Source organism: Oncorhynchus mykiss, chromosome 1 (assembly GCF_013265735.2).
Source record: "Oncorhynchus mykiss isolate Arlee chromosome 1, USDA_OmykA_1.1, whole genome shotgun sequence".
Lineage (NCBI taxonomy): Eukaryota > Metazoa > Chordata > Actinopteri > Salmoniformes > Salmonidae > Oncorhynchus > Oncorhynchus mykiss.
In genome coordinates this window covers 46,003,507-46,025,424 of record NC_048565.1, presented here as the reverse complement: position 1 = coordinate 46,025,424, position 21,918 = coordinate 46,003,507, and the positions used below count along the sequence as shown (strand labels likewise).

The 21,918-nt window shown below is 42.0% G+C and overlaps 1 protein-coding gene across 5 annotated transcripts in view; it reads left to right on the top strand.

The window, feature by feature from the left end:
- The first annotated feature begins 219 nt into the window (after positions 1 to 219).
- Positions 220 to 21,918, top strand: part of LOC110523913 (UPF0606 protein KIAA1549L) — a 37,260-nt gene continuing 15,561 nt past the window's right edge. For 3 of the 5 annotated variants that reach the window (XM_036978528.1, XM_036978514.1, XM_036978522.1), the window contains exons 1-7: positions 220 to 828; positions 15,329 to 15,643; positions 16,096 to 16,692; positions 16,890 to 17,005; positions 18,095 to 18,317; positions 18,472 to 18,605; positions 18,723 to 18,891. In XM_036978528.1, the coding sequence (XP_036834423.1) occupies positions 606 to 828; positions 15,329 to 15,643; positions 16,096 to 16,692; positions 16,890 to 17,005; positions 18,095 to 18,317; positions 18,472 to 18,605; positions 18,723 to 18,891 (1,777 nt within the window). In that variant the 5' untranslated portion in view covers positions 220 to 605. The remainder of the gene's footprint in view (positions 829 to 15,328; positions 15,644 to 16,095; positions 16,693 to 16,889; positions 17,006 to 18,094; positions 18,318 to 18,471; positions 18,606 to 18,722; positions 18,892 to 21,918) is intronic. The other 2 variants (XM_036978497.1, XM_036978506.1) reach the window with 2 other exon arrangements.

The window sequence follows — 21,918 nt, the reverse complement described above, 5'->3', positions numbered from 1 at the left end:
CACAAACCCAGATCTCAAATGTCTCATCACTTATGTATGCGATACCATTGGCCCGCCCTGGCTGCCCCCTGGTGACAACCTGTCCTTTTTGAAGCCCAATTTTAATTCATGCAAATCAAATTGGTGATAGAATTAGCGTTTTCCAGTTGGTTTACTATTGATGACTTATTAGTTTGGTTTGCCATCTATACCCACAAGCGGTCGTCTCTCACTGAGAATGCCAAATATTTTTAGCAGTCAATGCTGGCGTCACTGGCGTGAAATGACGGGTTTGAAAGTAAATATTCTGACGGTGTCGTATGATTTATCAGTTCGGGTTTTTTTTCAATGGGAGACGTTTGTTTTGTCAGAATGACTGAACTCACTACTATGGATATGAGTGCATCTTTAATTTTTCGCAGATAATAGCTTATTACGCGCTAGCAGGTCGACGTGGTGCATGGAGTGTGCCCTACAGACGCATTACACACAAGTGTCAATGCTGCCGTTTTGTGTCAACCTCTGGGAGAGACGGGCTTACGCAGAACCTCTCATTGTCCGCAGTGAAGGATTGATCAAATGTATTTTACAAGATTAAGACTGTTAGATGTATCAAGGATAAACAAATGGCTTCAAAACATGCGTGTAACAGCCTCGATGATTTGATCGCCAGCGGAATAAACAATGCTCGCGCGCTTGGTTCGATTGAATGGATAGGTATGGGGATGGGATCCACCTTATGTTTCCAGAAAAACGGAAAAACACTGGGGCTGAATCGAATGTGGACTAAATGTATTTTATCCGTTGGAATGGTTTTGCTTTTAATGCCGTCGGTCCTAGCTGCTGATGGTAAGACTTATTTGGTTAATGACAACCTGTTCGAGTAATATTTTTCTTGATTTTGGTAGGACAAACTAATTGATCTTCATTGAGATGTTGGGCTGTATTATTATAGAGCCGTACCCCAAATTGGTTGCTCTTCAGGTTGGTGGAACTCTTCGTGCCCTGTCCCTATATTATGACTATCAGCTCACACACGGGGATAATGACCGTGGAGAAAGTAGCCCACCACCTAGTTATTTTTTGTCGATGTAGGAAATTGCGATTTATTACAAAAATCTAGATTTTAGAAGACAACAACAAAAAAGCGCCACTTGCAATGTAGCCTATGTGGAGGGCACTTCACAAATCTACATTATTATTTTTTTATATTCAAACAATTTGGGTAGTAGTGGTTTATTGTGCGTAAATGATGACATTGCGCCTATTTTGCATGATCTAAATGTCCCACTAGCCGTGTTATCTGTCGCAGACACATTCAAGCTATTGAACGTCCCTAAATCAATATGAATGTTGATTTTCTATAATGCAGCCTCCCAGACACTGTCTTTCGAATTAGTAAAATAACCGCTGGAGTGGCCTTTGTGCCTGGGGTGGCATGCCTGTGTGCGGTCAATACTGCAACGTGCGCGCAGAAGCGCGCTTTTAATAATATCCATACTAACTTACTTGATCGACGGTGTTGGCAAACATTTGTGGAGGTTATTCACAATATAGAATAAAAAAAAGAACACAACTCGTGAAACGTTCATACTCATTATTTATAATGCTGTCATAAGAAGCTAAAACTAGCCACTAGCCTAAATTGGTTTTCGTTTTTTCTTTTCCTCTCTGATTTGAACCTGATGTTTATTAGCCTATAATTTAACCATGGGTAGCTGTTTTCATCTCATTGTTCCTTCAAGTAAGAAAAACATCTCGTGACTTAGCCATGGGCCTGACCTATACACTTTCTGATCCTCTCAGATTGCCATAATATACCCCTATTCCTCCATTCATAAAACAATATTTGAATTTGGAATTTGGCGTTTGGCTGTGGTCCTGGGAGGGCTAGATCCACGTACCATTTTGAGAATGAGGTGTTTTTTCCTGTATTTCCCGAGGGAGGGGGGGGGGGGGGGGGGGGGGGGGGGGGGTTGAGCTGTTCCTTTGAGTCAACATGGAGCCCACTGTGCCTTGTTGCCATGGGAACTGATCTGTCTAACGCTTTTTTTTCAGACTGGGCTGTATATAGCCTGCCCTATAGCATCTGAATAACCAGTACACGCTCCAATTTGTGTCTGCTTTTAGACAATAGTTTAAGATTGATTTGAAATTATTGGAAATGCTGTGTGATTCGAATAGTACGTGCAAACAAATTACTTCTTTGTGTAAATGACGGAAGATAGGATTTCACACTGCTCAACGGCATCAACAGGCATTTTGGAGATACAGTACAATGCATGCCTAGGCCTATAAGCATTTCTTCACAAGAAAACACTGAATTTTGTGCTCCATTTTCTTTCCAGTGTTGTTCTACCATTACACACAACTAGACCTTTCACACTTCTTTAACCAGGCTGTCCATGATGTGGTCATGTCTTGCTGCTGTATCAGTATTGGTGTGGGAAACACTGGCCTTATTCAATCCCATAATAAGATGCCCACAATTTGGATGAATAGTTGGGTTGCTTGGATACTTAGTCTTTTTAATAGATCGGCCTCAAACATGGCCTGTACAGCACCTTGCCCCGTGCACTCTGCTTTGCTTCATTAGGGTGATTGCCTGTGCTGTGAAAGTTAATTATGCATTGCTAGAGCCCCTCTCACTGTGTCAGATCTTAAATAGATATTTCCCTTGTACATTAAATACATTATGCATGACGAGCCTCTACAAATCATGTGGTTGGGATGATCTTGTTGGCTAATTTGATTTCTAATCCCAATTAGGTATAGTACTTATTTCCCAATCTATGGGGAATTCTATATCGTGTTCTGAACATGAGAGTATGTTCAAAACACAGTTTGTGTTTTTTGTTGTTGTAATGAAGTGTAAACCTTGATGCAGAATATTAAATTATATATGCACAATATAATGTATCTGTGGGTAATACATGTAAATACATGTTAGTATATTATACTGTATGTGTGTTTTCCAAATGTCTGTATTTTGGAGTCTGCACAGCAGCTATAAGTCCAGCTACTGTCCCCCCTTTTTAAAAGCTGTAATTCTGAGTGACATGTAATCTGTATCTGACAAGCTTAGACGTCCCCAGAGATTGTCCATATTCATAGACACAGTGTTTTGTCATTTCTTTCCTTGGGGAATAGCGTTGACCCCAAAACCAACACATTAGGTAACAGAGATGTTTCAGTAAAAAATCACAGCCAGTGAATGCTCTTGACTTGCATGAACATTTCATCAAGTCCCTCAAGATTGAGTGAAGAATGGATTTATGTCTCCGTCTCCTTGAGCATTTTCTGAACTCACAATGTGTTAGAGCGCCCTCTCGTCATCGCTCACGGTGACGGCTGTGTGACGGCCTTAATAGATGCTGCCTGCTATGAAGCAGCAGTCTTCACTTTGTGTTGGCCTGGGAGGCTTCAGTGCTGACTAAAGAGAGAAACACAAAGGGAAGGGCTGTCTGGCTGGCCTCACCTTAGACCTGAGCAATCAGCAGGTCAAACTCAAAAGAAACTGAAACAGGAACAGAAAATAACTGCTTTGATTCATGTCAGCACTGCCATACAGAAGCGTTGTGTAGTTATTTATTTGGCACGGCTTAGGGCTGTAAAGGTATTTGGAATTTGCATGTAAAAAATGATGTGCTGTATACCCTGAAGGTAAAGCAAATGAAACCTGGTTGGCACAACCCCAATGAGTTTGGAATCTTAGAAATATTCTTCCCTCCAACTTCAGCGTCCGTTTAGAACCCACTTGCTGTATCCTCAACTGGCGGAGAGCTGCAAAGATGCTTCTCACTGTGTGTTGTATGACTGTGTCTATTATGTAACGGGAAAGGACAGCCAAGAGTCCTGGCCTTCTAATGAATACTATATGCAATGGAATCAGAGCCATTTAACAAATGTGTTTCCTAAGAGGGGTTGAAAAGTCAGGCGATCATGTGGTGGCCTCTGTCAGGTTAATGCTTCTGATTCCCAGAAACAATGATGAAATCACTTCTGTGCTCACACCATATGTGCCTGCAAGTCTCCCACTACAGTAGGTTATGAATCAGAGTCCTTTGTAGCTCAGTTGGTAGAGCATGGAGCTTGTAATGCCAGGTTAGTGGGTTTGATTCCCAGGACCACTCGTATGTAAAATGTATGCACGCATTGTTATAAGTCGCTTTGGATAGAAGTGTCTGCTAAATGGCTTTTATTATTATGTATTGAGTCACGGTAGGGGACAAGGAAGGGCAAAGCATGGCTAGTGGTTCCTCATTGGACAAGTGGCGTCACGTGGTCCTGCAGCAGTTTTGGCATTTGTTATGAAAAATCAATGCATACTTTCATGTTAAAAGTCTTATCAATTGAAGTGCTTCTGCTTCCCTGGGATAGGCTGTTGCTAGGGGCTTTTATGATTTACTGTCTGTGTTTGGCCATTTGAATCAATAGGAATTCATAATAAAAAATATGGTTTGTGTACATGCCTGCAAGTGTACTGTGTGTGTGTGTGTGTGTGTGTGTGCGTGTATGTGTGCGTGCGTGCGCGTTGTGTGCGTGTACATGCCTGCCAGTGTGCGTGTGTGCGTGCATTTGTCACCTTAGCTACAAAAGTTCAGGTGACTGACTTTCCTAATTTCGCTCTACCCTCAGTGCCAGTTCTGACAGTTGATCATACTGTAGTGAAATAACTGTGAATTCATCACACGATCTGAATTTGAGAGAAGCTATAAGAAATGTTTGTAACACCTTTCAAAAAAAATATCCGTACTGAAAAAATATTATTAATATACAAATTGGTCTCATAGAAGGCTAGTGTAAGCAACTCAGTTTTAAAATTGGCATGTTGTGTTGAATTGTATAAATTACATATATTTTTTTTAATGAAAAGTTTTATTTTTGTATGATCAGTAATGTGTTTGCCAACACCAATCATGTCAGTATCTTGTTTTGTCACAAGGCCGTACGTTGCTTCTGATAGTATTTGGAAATTAAGTGGGTTGTCTTTAGTGTTGGTCTTATATTTATGAGTGAGACTTACTCACGTGGACATGAATATTGTCTGTCTGAGGATCAGTAGGCTACAAAGAACAATTCAACACGAACTAATGCAAAGTGAAACTAACTTTCCCAGTGTCTATGTCTTACTTCTGGTACCCTGAGGTCGGTTTCGACTCCTCAGATATGAGGGGGAAAAATTCTCGCTGCTCTTTTGCAGGGTGGTACTGGAGGAGCAAGACACTCATCCACTTTTAATAGGGTTGTGATTTGCCTGCTGCATCCCTGGGACTTGAAGCTTGAAGCATGTGTTTCTTAGGATGCACTCAGGTGAAGGAATCTCACATGCTCTCCCTTGCAGGAGCTTAGAAAGCTCTCAATATTTCAGTCCCTGGCTGCTGTGATGCTAACCAAAGGAGAAGGCTGCAGAGCCAGACTGAGCCAGACTCAGAATACAAAACGAACAAGGCCTGCTGAAATCCACGCTCCATCCATCTTTGTCGCCATTCATTATCACTGTCCCGCAAGCCATCAGGTTTGTTGTAGAAAGCCAGTGTGGCAGGATCAGGATATGTTTGTTTGCCAAGGTGGATTTAGGGCAATGTACTGTAATGCTGTTTGCTGTGTCCCTTTCTGTGATGTTTTTCATGAGCTTCAGTGCTAGACTAGAGTTCTCCCAACAGTGTCTTTCCCCTCCAAATCAAAGGCATGCAGTAGAAATAGTCAAAAGATCCTCTCTCCTCAGTGCAGCTCACTTAGTGGATTCTTCATTGCTGCCTGCCTGATCACCATATGGCCAGATTGTCAACTGCATAATTTCCACTCTCAGTATGTCCTTACGTGACCACTTTTAAAATTGTCGTTGCTCAGAATGTCTCACCCTCAATCTGTTTTTGCTAGACTGCCTTGACATACCCCGAGCCAGGAAATGGTCACATGATTGTCTTGTCTAGTCACATGGGACCAAGTAATGCCTACACAGATGAGCTGCTATTCATCTGCATCATTGACATCACAACCTAGTTTTGTTTATCACATTTGGAAGGCATTCTTCATGTGTGTGCAATGTGCTAGTTACGTGTTTATTCCTCCAATGAAATCAATTTCCAGGATCTTTAACACCAAATAATTTTAGTTTGTGGTTGGAAGTTTAACAAGTAGGCTTACTAGTTGTTGTTTTTTGCGATCTTGAGTTATGATAATAACTTATATTCTTCGAGAATCTATGGGTATTTTTGTCACAGCCTGAATTTGAAATTGATTCAATTTAGATGTTTTTTGTCACTGACCTAAACACAATTTCCAATGCCTCGCAAGGTTGGGCACCTATCAGTAGATGGGTAAAAAATAAAAAAGCAGACATTGAATATCCCTTTGAGCGTGGTGAAGATATTCATGTTATTAATTTCACTTTGAATGGTGTATCAATACACCCAGTCACTAAATAAATACAGGCGTCCTTCCTAACTCAGTTGCCGAGGGGGAAAGATACCGCTCAGGGATTTAACCATAAGGCCAATGGTGACTTTAAAACAGTTAGAGTTTAATGGCTGAAAACTGAGAATGGATCAACAACATTGTAGTTACTCCACAATACTAACCTAATTGACAGAGGGAAAAGAAGGAAGCCGGTACGGAATAAAAATGTTGAAAAACATGTATCCTGTTTGCAACAAGGAACTAAAGTAATACTGCAAAAAATGTAAATCAAATCAAATTGTATTTGTCACATACACATGGTTAGCAGATGTTAATGTGAGTGTAGCAAAATGCTTGTGCTTCTAGTTCCGACAATGCAGTAATAACCAACAAGTAATCTAACCTAACAATTTCACAACAACTACCTTATACACACAAGTGTGAAGGGATGAAGAATATGTACATAAAGATATATGAATGAGTGATGGTACAGAACGGCATAGGCAAGATGCAGTAGATGGTATCGAGTAAATTAACTTTTTGTCCTGAACACAAAGCGTTATGTTTGGGGTTAATCCAATACAACACATTACTGAGTACCATTCTCCATATTTTATTTTCAAGCATAGTGGTAGCTGCATTATGTTATGGGTATGCTTGTAATCAATCGTTAAGGACCGGGGAGTTTTTCAGGATAAAAACAAAATGGAATGGAGCTAAGCACAGTTAAAATCCTAGAAGAAAACCTGGTTCAGTCTGCTTTCCACCAGACACTGGGAGATTAATTCACCTTTCAGTAGGACAATAACCTGAAAACACAAAGCCAAATCTACAGTGGTTGCTTACCAAGAAGACAGTGAATGTTCCTGAGTGGCTTAGTTACAGTTTTGATTTACAGTAAATCTACTTGAAAGTATATAGCAAGACCTGAAAATAGTTGCGTAGCGATTATCAACAACCAATTTGACACAGCTTGATGAATTTTTGAAAGAATAATGGGCAAATGTTGCATAATCCAGGTGTGGAAAGCTCTTAGAGACTTACCCAGAAAGACTCACGGCTTTACATTTCTAAAAACATGTTTTCACTTTGTCATTTTGAGGGATTGTGTGTAGATGGATGAGAAAAAAACAAACATTTAATCCATTTTGAATTCAGGCTGTAACACAACAAAATGTGCAATAAGTCATTCTGAAGGCACCGTATCAAATCAAATCAAATTTTATTGGTCGCATACACGTTTAGCAGATGTTATTGCGGGTGTAGTGAAATGCTTCTGTTTCTAGCCCCAACAGAGCAGTAATATCTAACAAGTAATAAATAACAATTTCACAACAATGCCCACAATACACACAAATTTAAAGTAAAGGAATGGAATTAAGCATATATGAATATTTGGACGAGCAATGTCGGAGCAGCATAGACTAAAATACAGTAGAATAGAATAGAGTATATTATTAAAGTGACTGGTGTTCCATTATTAAAGTGGCCAGTGATTTCAAGTCTATGAAATCACTGGCCACTTTAATCAATCATGAATTGTTTGGGAAATATTGCAGGCAGTAGCATATATTGCAGACTGTGGCTTTAACGTGTGTGATAACTGAAGTGCCAGAGTATGTCCATCATATTCTCCCAGGACCCAGGAGTGTGATTACTGCAATATGGGTCACACACACAGGGCCTGGGCTCCAACAAGAGATCAAACAGAATATGGCACTTAGTTTATTCTGCAGCTGAATCTTTTTTTTCACTGTCACAACATCACTTCATTGGCTTTTTTTTTCAACTTTCGAAAAATGTTTAATACTCTCCTTAATCATAAGCTGTGCAAAACCCAGGCTCTGATTTGACTTTAGTTTGGCATTTCTATGAGTTAGTGTGCTGTAGGGTTTACTGCCATAACTTAATACCTTGCTTCTATCATGAGAATAATTGGTGTGCGTTTTCTTCCCAGTGTGAAATTGAACACAAAAATATCTTTCTTCAGATCGTCATTTATGGTAATGTCTTACCTGGGAGACAGTGGCACTAGCTTACGATTTTTTTGTGTGTGTGCATGCAGTAGCCTAGGTTGTTTGCTTTGATTCTGCTGATTAGTAATATTGAATGACCACTAGTAACAGTACTATTGAATTACTGTGAATAGAATTCCATTGAATCAGATGGAACAACAGCCTTTTGGTATTTTTGGTATTTTATTAGGATCCCCATTAGCTGTTGCAAAAGCAGCAGCTACTCTTCCTGGGGTCCACACAAAACATGAAACATAATACAGAATGGCATAATACAGAACATCAATAGACAAGAACAGCTCAAGGACAGAACTACATACATTTAAAAAAAGGTACACGTAGCCTACATATCAATGTACACACAAACTATCTAGGTCAAATAGGGGAGAGGCGTTGTGCCGCGAGGTGTTGCTATATCTGTTTTTTGAAACCAGGTTTGCTGTTTATTTGAGCAATATGAGATGGAAGGAAGTTCCATGCAATAAGGGCTCTATATAATACTGTACGCTTTCTTGAATTTGTTCTGGATTTGGGGACTGTGAAAAGACCCCTGGTGGCATGTCTGGTGGGATAAGTGTGTGTGTCAGAGCTGTGTGTAAGTTGACTATGCAAACAATTTGGGATTTTCAACACATTAAAGTTTCTTAATAAAATAAGAAGTGATGCAGTCAGTCTCTCCTCAACTCTTAGCCAAGAGAGACTGGCATGCATAGTATTTATATCAGCCCTCTGATTACAATTAAGAGCAAAACGTGCCATTCAGCTTAACTAGGTCTTTCCTTGCAGCACTGGACCACACGACTGGACAATAATCAAGATTAGACAAAACTAGAGCCTGCAGGACTTGCTTTTTGACTGTGGTGTCAAAAAAGCAGAGCATCTCTTTATTGCGGCTAGACCTCTCGAACACCTCCCCATCGTTAAAAGGCAATGTTGTTGCTATGCTGTGACTGAAGATGCATGCTGAGCTGCAGTGTGACCATGCTTAGCAGGTGTCTGTGCAGTGCCACAGGGTAAATAGGAGCCATATTCTGTTGAGTTTGACAAACAAAACAGTGAAATATCAGCTGAACTTTCATATAGCTTTTAGAGCTCAAATCTGCAAGCCCTGCTGTCACCGCATGCTGAACGCACTCTGTCCGTACTTGATGATTCCCTTTTCTTATCTGCCTTGTCTACCAGGGAGATGACATACAGTGGTAAGAAAAAGTATGTGAACCCTTTGGAAATACCTGGATTTCTGCATAAATTGGTCCTCAAATTTGATCTGATCTTCATCTAGGTCACAACAATAGACAAACAGTCTGCTTAAACTAATAGCAGCAAAGCAGCCCCAAACCATGATGCTCCCTCCACCATACTTTACAGTTGAGATGAGGTTTTGATGTTGGTGTGCGGTGCCTTTTTTTCTCCACACACAGTGTTGTGTGTTCCTTCCAAACAACTCAACGGTAGTTTCATCTGTCCACAGAATATTTTGCCAGTAGCTCTGTGGAACATCCAGGTGCACTTTTGCAAACTTCAGATGTGCAGTAATGTTTTCTTGGACAGCAATGGCTTCTTCCGTGGTGTCCTCCCATGAACACCAGTCTTGTTTAGTGTTTTATGTATTGTAGACTCATCAACAGAGATGTTAGCATGTTCCAGAGATGTTAGCATGTTCCAGAGATGTCCAAGTCTTTAGCTGACACTAGGATTATTCTTAACCTCATTGAGCATTCTGCGCCGTGCTCTTGCAGTCATCTTTGCAGGACAGTCACTCCTAGGGAGAGTAGCAACAGTGATGAACTTTCTCCATTTATAGACTATTTGTCTTACCGTGGACTAATGAACATCAAGGCTTTTAGAGATAGTTTTGTAACCCTTTCCTGCTTTATGTAAGTCACAATTCTTAATCTTAGGTGTCCTGAGATCTCTTTTGTTAGAGGCATGGTTCACATCAGGCAATGCTTCTTGTGAATAGCAAACTCTAATTTTGTGGGTGTTTTTATAGGGCAAGGCAGCTCTAACCAACATCTCCAATCTCGTCTCAGTGATTGGACTCCAGGTTAGCTGACTCCTGACTCCAATTAGCTTTTGGAGAAGTCGTTAGTCTAGGGGTTCACATACTTTTTCCAACCTACACTGTGAATGTTTAAATTTTGTATTCAATATAGACAAGAAAAATACAATCATTTGTGTGTTATTAGTTTAAGCACACTGTGTTTGTCTATTGTTGTGACTTAGATGAAGATCAAATTTTATGACCAATTTCTGCAGACATTCACATACACTACCAGTCAAAAGTTTTAGAACACCTACCCATTCAAGGGTTTGTCTTTATTTGTACAAATTTCTACATTGTAGAATAATAGTGAAGACAGCAAATCTATGAAATTACACATACGGAATCATGTAGTAACAAAAAAAGTGTTAAACAAATCAAAATATATTTTATATTTGAGATTCTTAAAATAGCCACCCTTTGCCTTGACAGCTGACGACAGCTTTGCACACTTTTGAGTCTTAGATTTGTGCAATTTTGCTAAGTACAATACAATGTGATACCTATTTTTGTTTTTTTCATATTCACGTTTCCTGTGTTTTGCTTGTGGAATAAATTGCTCTAATCATCCTTTTCAAGGTTAATTGTTGCATTTGGGTCCTGTAGTCTTCCTGAAAAGTACTGTAGAAGTGTGACTTACTCTCCAGATCCAATATTCAACCCAGAGAGACAGATGGACACTATGAATAGTTTCAGGAAGTGTGTATCTGTACATCCTGTTGGAAAGGTGTCACTCCATGGAAAGCACACCACACTGTCGCAATGGGTTTAATTTCAGTTGGACACTTCCCAAAGGCCCCCTCCTCACCACCTGCGCCTTGGATGGTGGTGCACTGTGTTTCTCCATGCGTCCCTCTTTCCTGCCCCAATGGCTCACTGTTTTGAATGGGCAGAGGTTCTTCATGAGTCCCAGGACGGCTGGAGCTGCCATGTGTTCTCATAGGAGCCCAATGGAGGAGCTTTGCTGTCTACTGCCATGGCTCAGCCTCTCAGTGATCTCTCAGTGCTGCTGAGGGAGGGCCCTTATGTTGCCCCCTGTTAGAGCAGGTGGCTTTCTGTGGGGGGATAGGATAGATACAGGAGAGGTCTTCAGTGTGTCCTGTCTTGAAGACACCAAATACTGTCACACTCCCACTGCTGAGCCTATAGGGTCTTTTAGGATAAATATCTCCTGATCATGTTTACTATAAAGAACGTACAAACTCGTTGTCATATATATATATATATTCATGTAGGGCTTTAAATGATTGGTTCATCTGAGTTTTTTGTAGGATTAAGCGATGCTAGTTCCTGCTAGACTCATTGTTTGAGATGAACAGTCCAGTAGGTAGTGTTAATGGAAGACAGTGGGCTTGCATCCTGGGGATGTAAGCACAGGCCTGGTTGTACTGTACAAAGCCAGCCTGGTTCGGAAATCCTTCCTTTTAATTAAACAATCCTCCGATGAATAGATTTAGAGTGTGGGGGAAGCATGTGCTCGGTACGGAAGTACAAATGCGCTCTGGAGGTCTGCCAGTATTTAATCGTCTCCCTTATAGAAGGCAATAAACCCTGCTAGCTGCCCATTCCTCATCGTTCACTTGTACTGAGGAAAAGATGTCTTTGAAAACACCACCACCGTATCAGCACTGATTCAACGCACTAGCTTTCCCTCGTAGGTTGAGATTATATGTTTTTAAATCACAGCAGCTGCTTATGTGTGCCCCAGATATGTACTTGAGAGCGTCTAAATTAATTCCCTGTGCTCATCCTGAACAAAACATAAGTGACCTACTTATTAAGATTATTTTCCCTCTGTCACGGTTTCATAATACTGCTCCTGGATGACTAAGAAGTGTTTGTATCCTCAAATGTTCTGCTCCATAGTTTTGACGTCGGCCTCTCCCCGTACCACTCATGTTGTTGACAGGGGGCAATGCCAGGCTGCGTTTTGGAGAACAATATTTCATGCTTTCAAGATGTGGTTATAGAGAGAGACGATGTTGATGAGAAACATAGGGGGACAGTCAGGATGTCATCATCAGGCCTCTGGGATTGATGAGTCAAATGGAGAATTAACGTGTTCCTGCCTTCCCAGCTAACAATTCTAGGGAGAGAGAGAATGTTTTTGTAATGTTAGCCGTAATGGTGCCTAGATGTTTCAGTGTCTAGTTCTCAGTTAGTTAGGTGAACATTCTATGTATGTAAGCAAAACTCTCCTGAGAACCTATTTTGCATGTTTTGGAATTAGAGTTAGGAGAACGTTCCCTAAATGTCAAACAGAACTTACCCAGAACGTGGTTGCCATGTTCTCAGAATATCCTATATTAATATTCTAGACACATTTCATTGGATGCTGCAAGAACATTCCTGTGTCCAGTTTTCTGAGGGTTAGGATAATATTCTATCAGTGTCCCACCAAACATATACAATACATGGTTACCATGTTCTCAGAGAGTTCAGACGATTGCAGTAAAGCTTGTGGATGTCGTAGAGCGAGATGATTGTTATACAGACGATTTTGTGACCATTCTCTTGTCCGGATCCTCTCACGTGTAGAAAAACACCTCTTTTACAAGCCCCATGTTATGGAATAGGCACAAACGTCATATTGGCGGAAAGAGGTCATTGAGCTGCAGCCACTGCAAGAAATGCTAATTATCTTGCGTAAACATACAGGGGGCTATTCGATATTCAAAATTGCATCACCATGTGATGCACGGGTGCATCAATCGACTCTAGGTGGCTAACCCTCAGAAAACTGGACACGTATGTTCCAGCAACCTTCCCATGAAACATGCCTGGAACATTAGTATCTTATATTCTGAGAACATGGCAACCATGTACTGTGTATGTTTGGTGGGACGTTGATGGAATAGTCTCCTAACCCATAATAAACTAGACGCAGGTATGCTTTTGCAACGTTTCCATGAAATGTGACAGGAACATTAATGTTACATATTCTAAGAACATGGTAACCACGTTCTGGTTAACTTCTGTTTGACATTAAGGGAATGGTCTATTGGAAACCGTCCTTGTACGTCAGTGAAGCCAGGGGCGGACTGGGACAAGAATTTGGCCATTTTATCTACACCAGCCCACGTCACTGCATGCAGGGCCGTGCACAGACCTTTCAGGGGGCAGGTGTTCAAAATGGTTGATGATTGATGTAAATCAGCTCGTTAGCTCGTTAAATATTTGTTTTACTGATTGCTATTTAGCTTCAGTGCTCTTAAATAATAATTTTATGATATATCCTAATATTCATAACCTTCTAACTCATGATTTATGGCTGGCTGGCTGGCTAGTGGCTTGTGTGGAATTTGAGTGTATGGTGGTTAAACTACCTGTGAGCCTCTTTTTTAATACCTCACAGAATCTTTTTTAATACCTCACAGAATCTTTTTTAATACCTCACAGAATATTTTTTAATACCTCACAGAATCTTTTTCAATACCTCACAAATGATCACGACAGGCTACTTTGACACTAACAAACTGAGAATTCAAAAGGACCTCATCTTGAATCCATCAATAGATTAGCCTACGCCTAGGTGTCTGGAGACACACATTGTACAGTATGAGGAGTCCTAAAAAAGCTTTCCAGTTTCACTAAAATACCTAACGTTGCGCAGCTCACTCGCCGATGGCTGATGCACTCGTGCTAAAAGCCTATCTCTCTCTTGTTTTGCTTTGTAAAACAATGTTTGCTCAATGGGCCTATTTGTATGTTAAAGATAATAGTTTTGGTAGCCTACAGCAGACAGATTATAGTCTTCACTTTTTAGTAGGAGCCATTTGCTTTCCAACCTCTTTTCCCTGGATTGTATTAGAAATTTAGTGAAAGGCCTGTTTTGTCTGCATGCTGTTCACTGATAGATTTGATAGACACACAATCCACAGGTAGGCCATTTTTTAAAAGAAGCTATGGCTCCTCTGTGGCTATGTTATAAGTCTACTCATGGTGTAGTAGGCTGTTCTGAAGGATTTCATTTATATTTTAACATACGGCAGTTAATTCTACAACTTTGGCAAATGTATTTAAATTCATCAGGGGGTTGCAGCACCTCCAGCACCTTTCCCATAGCTATGATTCTATAAGGAAACAAATGATGAAGTGCTGCTGTGTGTAGGCCAACCAGACTGAATATTGATGATGATGTAGCCTAAATCAAGTGTTATGCTGTTCTGGTAGTAGCCTAATGTTGATATTTAAACTAAATAGCTTGCTACCCACACTCGACCGGTCAATTCTCAAGCCATGCATGTTTGGATACTGGGCGCACACAATCTCTGTACCCTGCAGGTCAGACTGGGGAAAAGCACAAACGGGCACACGCGAGCTCCGTACAGGCACAGGGCAGACTCCGTACAGGCACAGGGCAGACTCCGTACAGGCACAGGGCAGACTCCGTACAGGCACAGGGCAGACCAACATGTTAGGGGTGGTGGTGGTGGTGGTGGTGGTGGTGGTGGGGGGGGGGGAGGGGGGGAGGGGGGGGGGTGAACTTCACGACATCACAACGATATTTGGGTCCAACGACAAAAACGGTATACAAAAAAAGAATAATGATACAAATACCCAAAAGAGCACTTGGAGAGTGAGAGTGCACAGGGGCAGGTGCTCAGGCACAGGTAAACCTCTATCCGTGCCTGACTACATGCACTGCCAACTCAGTGCCACCAACCACATGGAAGAATAAACACATTTGCTGTGCTTTCTTGTGTTCAAAAACGGTTAAATTATTGTCGCATTTGTATCCTGTCACTTTAGTTGATACATGATGGAGTGCTGTGTGTGTGTGTGTGTGTGTGTGTGTGTGTGTGTGTGTGTGTGTTTCTACATTTCCATGCTGCATCTACATGCTTTCAGTTGCTGTTTAAGTCCCATCTCTCTCCTCGTTTTCCAGATGAAGGGCACTACAACGAGTCATCAAGGCATGCGGCTCTGCCTCAGGACCCAGCCGTGCCCTCTAACCTCTCTGCTAGGGTAACGCCAGTGGAGGACGGGCCCCGGGCCCCTCCAGCCATACCCACGGACCCAACAGACCCATCAGGGGTGACAGCAGAAAGCACCAGAGAGCAGCCTGTGCAACCATCCGTGCTAGCTAATGCCTCCTCCTTAGCCTCCTCCTCAGCCATCAACAGTGACAATCAAACAGCAGGAACAACAGACCCTTTGTCTTTAGCACCTGTAACCAACAGCACCTCAAACACCAGCCCAGGTAGGACACGTCATCAAACAATAATTAACCTCATCTTGTTGTAGAAGGAAAAAAAACTATCGTAATGTTATATACCTACATACCCGCCTCATGACTGTTGTTAGTGTCTCTACACACTAGAGAGACGTTGGTTTCTTGTCATCATCGTTGTCGTCATCATCATCAGCGTTGTCGTCATCATCATCATCATCATCATCCTCATCATCATCCCCATCATCGTCATCATTATCATCGTCATCATCATTATGCTCTGCACCTTCATTCCCTCAAAATCCCATTTTCTTTCGGTCCAGCTCAGTCCCACATTACCCTGCTCCATCCCCTCTATCATGCTGCCTCTCCAGGTCTGACCTCATCCTCACATTATGGGACATCATCCAAACGGGACATTTTTCACCTGATATGAACCGATTTTTGAAACAATTTAAAAGCTGCTCCTTCTTTCATTGCAGAGGAGGGAGACAGCAGTTTGCCTGCGAACCCAGATTTACCTACAGTCCCAGTGTCCTCTCTGGCCACATTGGGGGAGAGCGACGCCACCCTCCCAGACAATGTGACTAGTCCTTTCTCCACTCACACATGGAACACCACTACACCTGCAAGGGCTGACACCAACACCACTACACCATCCACCACAGCAGCACACACCAACCCAACACCAGACACTGTGACCAATGACAGTCTACAGCTCACGACTGTGACCACCACGACCGTCACGCCCCTGACCGTGACCACCACAACTGTGACACCCCAGACCACCACAGCTTCGACCACAGAGGCGGTTACAACCACAACCTGGACCACTACGACCACACAGGAAGTGACCACCCTCCAAGAGACCACAGTGATGGCAACCACAACTGACCAAACCACGACCACAACCACAACCGCTCCCACTACAACCACAATTGCACCGACTACCACTTTGACCATCCCCACCACCACCAAAGGAACAACCCCTGGACCGACCACAACCGAACCAACCCCCACCAGTCCTGAAGGGGAGCATCTACCATGTAACATCACTGAGAAGACCTGGGTCAAAACAGGTACAGTATGGGCACTCAATCAACAGCAGCTCAGTTTGAAAACCGTTCGTTAGTGTACTCTGTTTCGCCAAATAAATAAAACAAGATTTGAGATGCCACCATATGATTACATCCCTAATGAAGACCTTCATAAAAAAAAAAAAATATATATATATATATATATATATATATATATAACTGTTTGTTTTCCTCCAAAGTTTTGTCCATGCAGCTGTGGAGGAACAGGCTTGATATCATGACAAGGCAGAATCTGTCTAAAGGACTCACCCATGCTCTACAGAGGGCCTTCAACGACACCAATGTTTATGTCCAGGTCCGTATTATTCTGCTCTCTACTCTCTGTGTTAGGATGTTGTTACTGCTGTAGTGTAACTGGAGAAGAACAACTACCACATCAAATACAGAATACAGTGCCGTAGTCCTGTTTAAATGTTGATAGTCCATGTTCACGTTGTGGGACAAGGATTTCATATTAGTTACTCTGGATGGCCAGAGCTCTAGGAATTAGAGTGAGTGTATTTACTTATTCTGGCTCCCCTCTTAGCCATACTATTCATGGGGTACAATTTCTCACTTTGATAGCGGAGGAGACTGAAGTGACTAACGGTGAATGGATTTCAATATGATGATAAATGGCATCTTGAATGGTGAATAGGCTTTGCTTTATAGAGGCTGTTAACAGTATGTGAAGAGAATAGCTCTTTATTGACCCTACTCGCTGAATGATTAAAACCTATTATTGCAGGCGTTTCCTCTTCAGACACGTCCGTTATTCAGTTCTCTTGTTCTCTTGTTCTCTATTTCACGCTTTCTCTCTCTCTCTCTCTCTCTCTCTCTCTCTCTCTCTCTCTCTCTCTCTCTCTCTCTCTCTCTCTCTCTCTCTCTCTCTCTCTCTCTCTCTCTCTCTCTCTCTCTCTCTCTCTCTCTCTCTCTCTCTCTCTCTCTCTCTCTCTCTCTCTCTCTCTCTCTCTCTCTCTCTCTCTCTCTCTCTCTCTCTCTCTCTCTCTCTCTCTCTCTCTCTCTCTCTCTCTCTCTCTCTCTATATGATGGCTGACTCAGTTTAAGTCCATCGATTTCCTACCTGTGCTGTCTGTTTTTCTGTCTGTTTTTCTGTCTGTCTGTCTGCCCGAGGTGTAATTCAGTGATTGCTGCTCTATCCCAGTCCTCTTCTCTCCCCCATCAGAACCCATGTATTATTACTGAGCCCGGAAGTGATCGTCAGGAAACAACACAAACACAAGCTGCATAGTTATGTGTCCGGGGATAGCTAGCTAACACAAACTGGTGGAGACTGGAGAGGAGTGAGTGGTAGTACATAGGACCAGAAACCTTGACCCACTGCAATTGTGTTGGGTGTTAGCGATAGCGATCAAGACATAAACAACACATTTTCTCTTCTCAGGTTGAACGGGACCTCTGCAGCCCTCATAATGTCACTCTTGGGTACTATGTAGCCAGTGGGAAAACGGTCTACATAGCATCTGTGGTGGTGGAGACAATGAATACCTATGGCTTTGACAAAGTGCTGGCAGACATCCGGCAGCACAGTCCTCTGGTGAAGGCTGTTCTGCTCCCTGTAGCCCCCTGGGCCTCCAGCCTCAGTGTCCATCTGCAGCTCAAAACAGGTAAGGCCCAATAGGGACAACACTCCACAACAACACATGTAACACTGCTGAATGATGTGACCATTATTGTAGAAAATGTTGTACTGCGCTCTTACGTTCTGTAACTGAATGTACTCTACTGGTATATTGATTGTTGCTCTGCGTTTTTTTTTAGTTCTCAGGTTTGTAGGCCCAGAAGACAATGTCAACTCCTGCAGTTTTGTTCAAATGATGGAACAACGGCTGGAGAATGCATTTGAGGAAGCTCAGGACAAAGTGCTGGAATCTTACAGCGGGCTTTCTGTGGAGGTGTGTTAATGACTTTGGGCCATATTCAATCCCATGCAATTAGCATACCTGTTTAGCGTGTTGTATTTACTTCGACATGTCTGATATTGTACAACATCCTTGTCTGTGTTTGTTCAGATCCAGAGCACCGCCCAGGTGATTGGCTCTCCTGCCGTGTCTCTGGTCTATGTGGTGAAGAATGAGAACGCGGTGCTGAACGGAACCGTCTCCAGCGGTCTCCTGAACCAGCTGACCGCAGAGCTGGTGGGCTACTTCCTCTTCTTCCCCCCGCTCATCATCGCTGAGCGTAAGTGCCCCAGGGCATCACGGGAAGGGTTTGCGTGATAGTTGTTTCCAGTGGCATTTTCGTCTTGTTTTCTTCATTTTTATACAGAAACATGTCATATTTCCACTGAGTGTTGTCCTCAGCGAAAGCTTAAGTTTGCGTGTTTGTAAGTGTGGGGTCTGAACATGAAAATATGAATGGTGTCTTTATTTCATCATACCAGCAGAGTACTGATAATTGGATGTTGAACTAATTGACAAAGGTGACGTTATGGTCCAATATTGTGCAGTGGAGAGGAGGCTGATTAGCTCACTTCATGCTAACCTGCAATCATTTGCATCACCTTCTGGGTGTTTCTTCAGAGAATGGATGATTTGAGCACGAAGGGAAGATCAAATAATATTCTATTTATACACTGAGTGTACAAAACATTAGGAACACCTGCTCTTTCCATGACATAGACTGACCAGGGGAATCCAGGTGAAAGCTATGATTCCTTATTGATGTAACTTATTAAATCCACTTAAACCAGTGTAGATGATGGGGAGGAGACAGGTTAAAGAAGGATTTTTAAGACTTGAGACAATTGAGACATGGATTGTGTATGTGCGCCATTCAGAGGGTGAATGGGCGAGACAAAATATGTAAGTGCCTTTGAATGGGGTAGGTGCCAGGCACACCAGTTTGAGTGTGTCAAGAAGTGTAACGCTGCTGGCTTTTTCACATTCAACAGTTTCCTGTGTGTATCAAGAATGGTCCACCACCCAAAGGACATCCAGCCAACTTGACTCGACTGTGGGAAGCATTGGAGTCAACATGGGCCAGCATCCCTGTGGAACGCCTTCGACACCTTGTAGAGTCGAATGCCCCGACAAAATCGAAGCTGTTCTGAGGGCTAAAGGGGGTGCAACACAATAGTAGGAAGGTGTTCCTAATGTTTTGTACACTCAGTGTATTTGAACCCTTCAAACAGATCACCCTTTATTTATACAGCACATTTCAGACATGGAATGCAACCCAATGTGCTTTACAGGAAAACACTAATAAAAACAATGAAAATAAAAGCTCAAATATCCACTACACAACAAGCATAATGTAAAAAAACACAAAGAATAACACAAACTGAACAACTAAAAAGCACCCAAAGGAAAAGGGGAGCTAAAAAGACGTGTTAAGATCTCTTTTAAATATGTCCACAGTTTCGGCCCCCCTCAGGTTCTTTGGCAGGCAATTCCCGAGACAGGGGTCGTAATAAATAAAGGCTACCTCTCCATGCCTCTTGGTCCTGGGTTTTAAGATAGTTAAACGGCCAGTGCCAGAGGACCTGAGGGACCGACTGGGTACATAACTGAAAAGCATGTCTGACATGTATTGGTGTGCACAGTCAGGGATTGATTTAAAAACCAATAGAAGAATCTTAAAATGAATTCTAAAACTCAAAGGCAGCCAGTGCAGAGACCTTGAAACCGGTTTAATGTGGGCTCGCCGCCTGGTCTTGGTCAGTACCCATGCTGCAGCATTCTGTATGTTTTACAGTTCACCAATGGCTTTCTTGGGTAGACCAGACAGGAGAGCATGACAGTAGTCAAGCCTGCTTATAATAAAAGCATGGATGAGTCTGTCTGTATCAGCCTGAGAGAGAAAATGTTCCTCAGGTGATACAAAGCTATTTTAGTCACATTCTTAAAAAAAATTGTTCAGAATCTAAAGTAACACCTAGGTTTTTTACCTGGTGTTTTATCTTTATTGCCATGAATTCAAATGTGCGGCTAGATTCTCTCTCTGTGCTTTGGCTTCAACAATGAGTACCTCGGTCTTGTCTTGATTTAGCTGGAGGAAGTTGTGAGCCATCCAAGTATTTTAATCACTAATACAGTATAATAATTTATCTGTGGAGCTAAAGTCGTCTGGTGACACAGAAATGTAAAGTTGTGTGTCGTCTGCGTAGCTGTGAAAATCAATGCTGCACTTTCTGATAACACTGCCAAGGGGTAACATACAGTATATAAACTGAACAGTATCAGACCCAAAATCGAACTTCGTGGAACTCAACATTTGATATGTATTTTCTCTGAGTTATGTAAACTAATTTAGAGGCCAACCCACCTCTCCAGTCTGTCCAGACGGACTTCATGGTCAATAGTGTCAAATGCAGCCCAAGGATCGGACCCTTTTTTTCAATTTTCACCTAAAATAACATACCCAAATCTATCTGTCTGTAGCTTAGGACCTGAAGCAACAATATGCATATTCTTGATATCATTTGAGGGAAACACTTTGAAGTTTGTGGAAATGTGAAATGAATGTAGGAGAATATAACACATTAGATCTGGTAAAATATTTGTATTTTTTTGTACCATCTTCTTTGAAATGCAAGAGAAAGACCATCATGTATAATTCCAGCTCAGGCGCAATTTAGATTTTGGCCGCTAGATGGCAGCAGTGTATGTACAACGTTTTGGACTGATCCAATGAACCATTGCATTTCTGTTGAAAATGTTGTGTCAAGACTGCCCAAATGTGCCTAATTGGTTTATTTTGAACTTTTCAAATTCATAACTGTGCACTCTCCTCAAACAATAGCATGGCCTTATTTCACTGTAATAGCTACTGTAAATTGGACAGTGCAGTTAGATGAACAAGAATTTAAGCTTTCTGCCAATATGAGATACGTCTATGTCCTGGGAAATTTCCTTGTTACTTACAACCTCATGCTAATCGCATTAGCCTACCTAAGCTCAACCGTCCCGAGAGGGACCCACCAATCCTGTAGAGGTTAAATCTACAAGTACATGGACAGAGAGCTGTTTGGCCTGTGTTGGCTCCAAGATAATTTATCACTTGAACTAAGGCTGTCTATGTGCTGTGGTTGGCACGAAAACCAGATTGCATTTTTTAAAATTACAGTTGGCACTTAAAAATAATTTTGCTGTTTGAACACCAATTTCTCCAGGGAGTGATTAACAATAGCTTACACTTCTTCAATTAAAAACATTTTTGACGAAGGTGCTGGGGATAGGATCGAGAATGCAGGTAGATGGCTGAAGT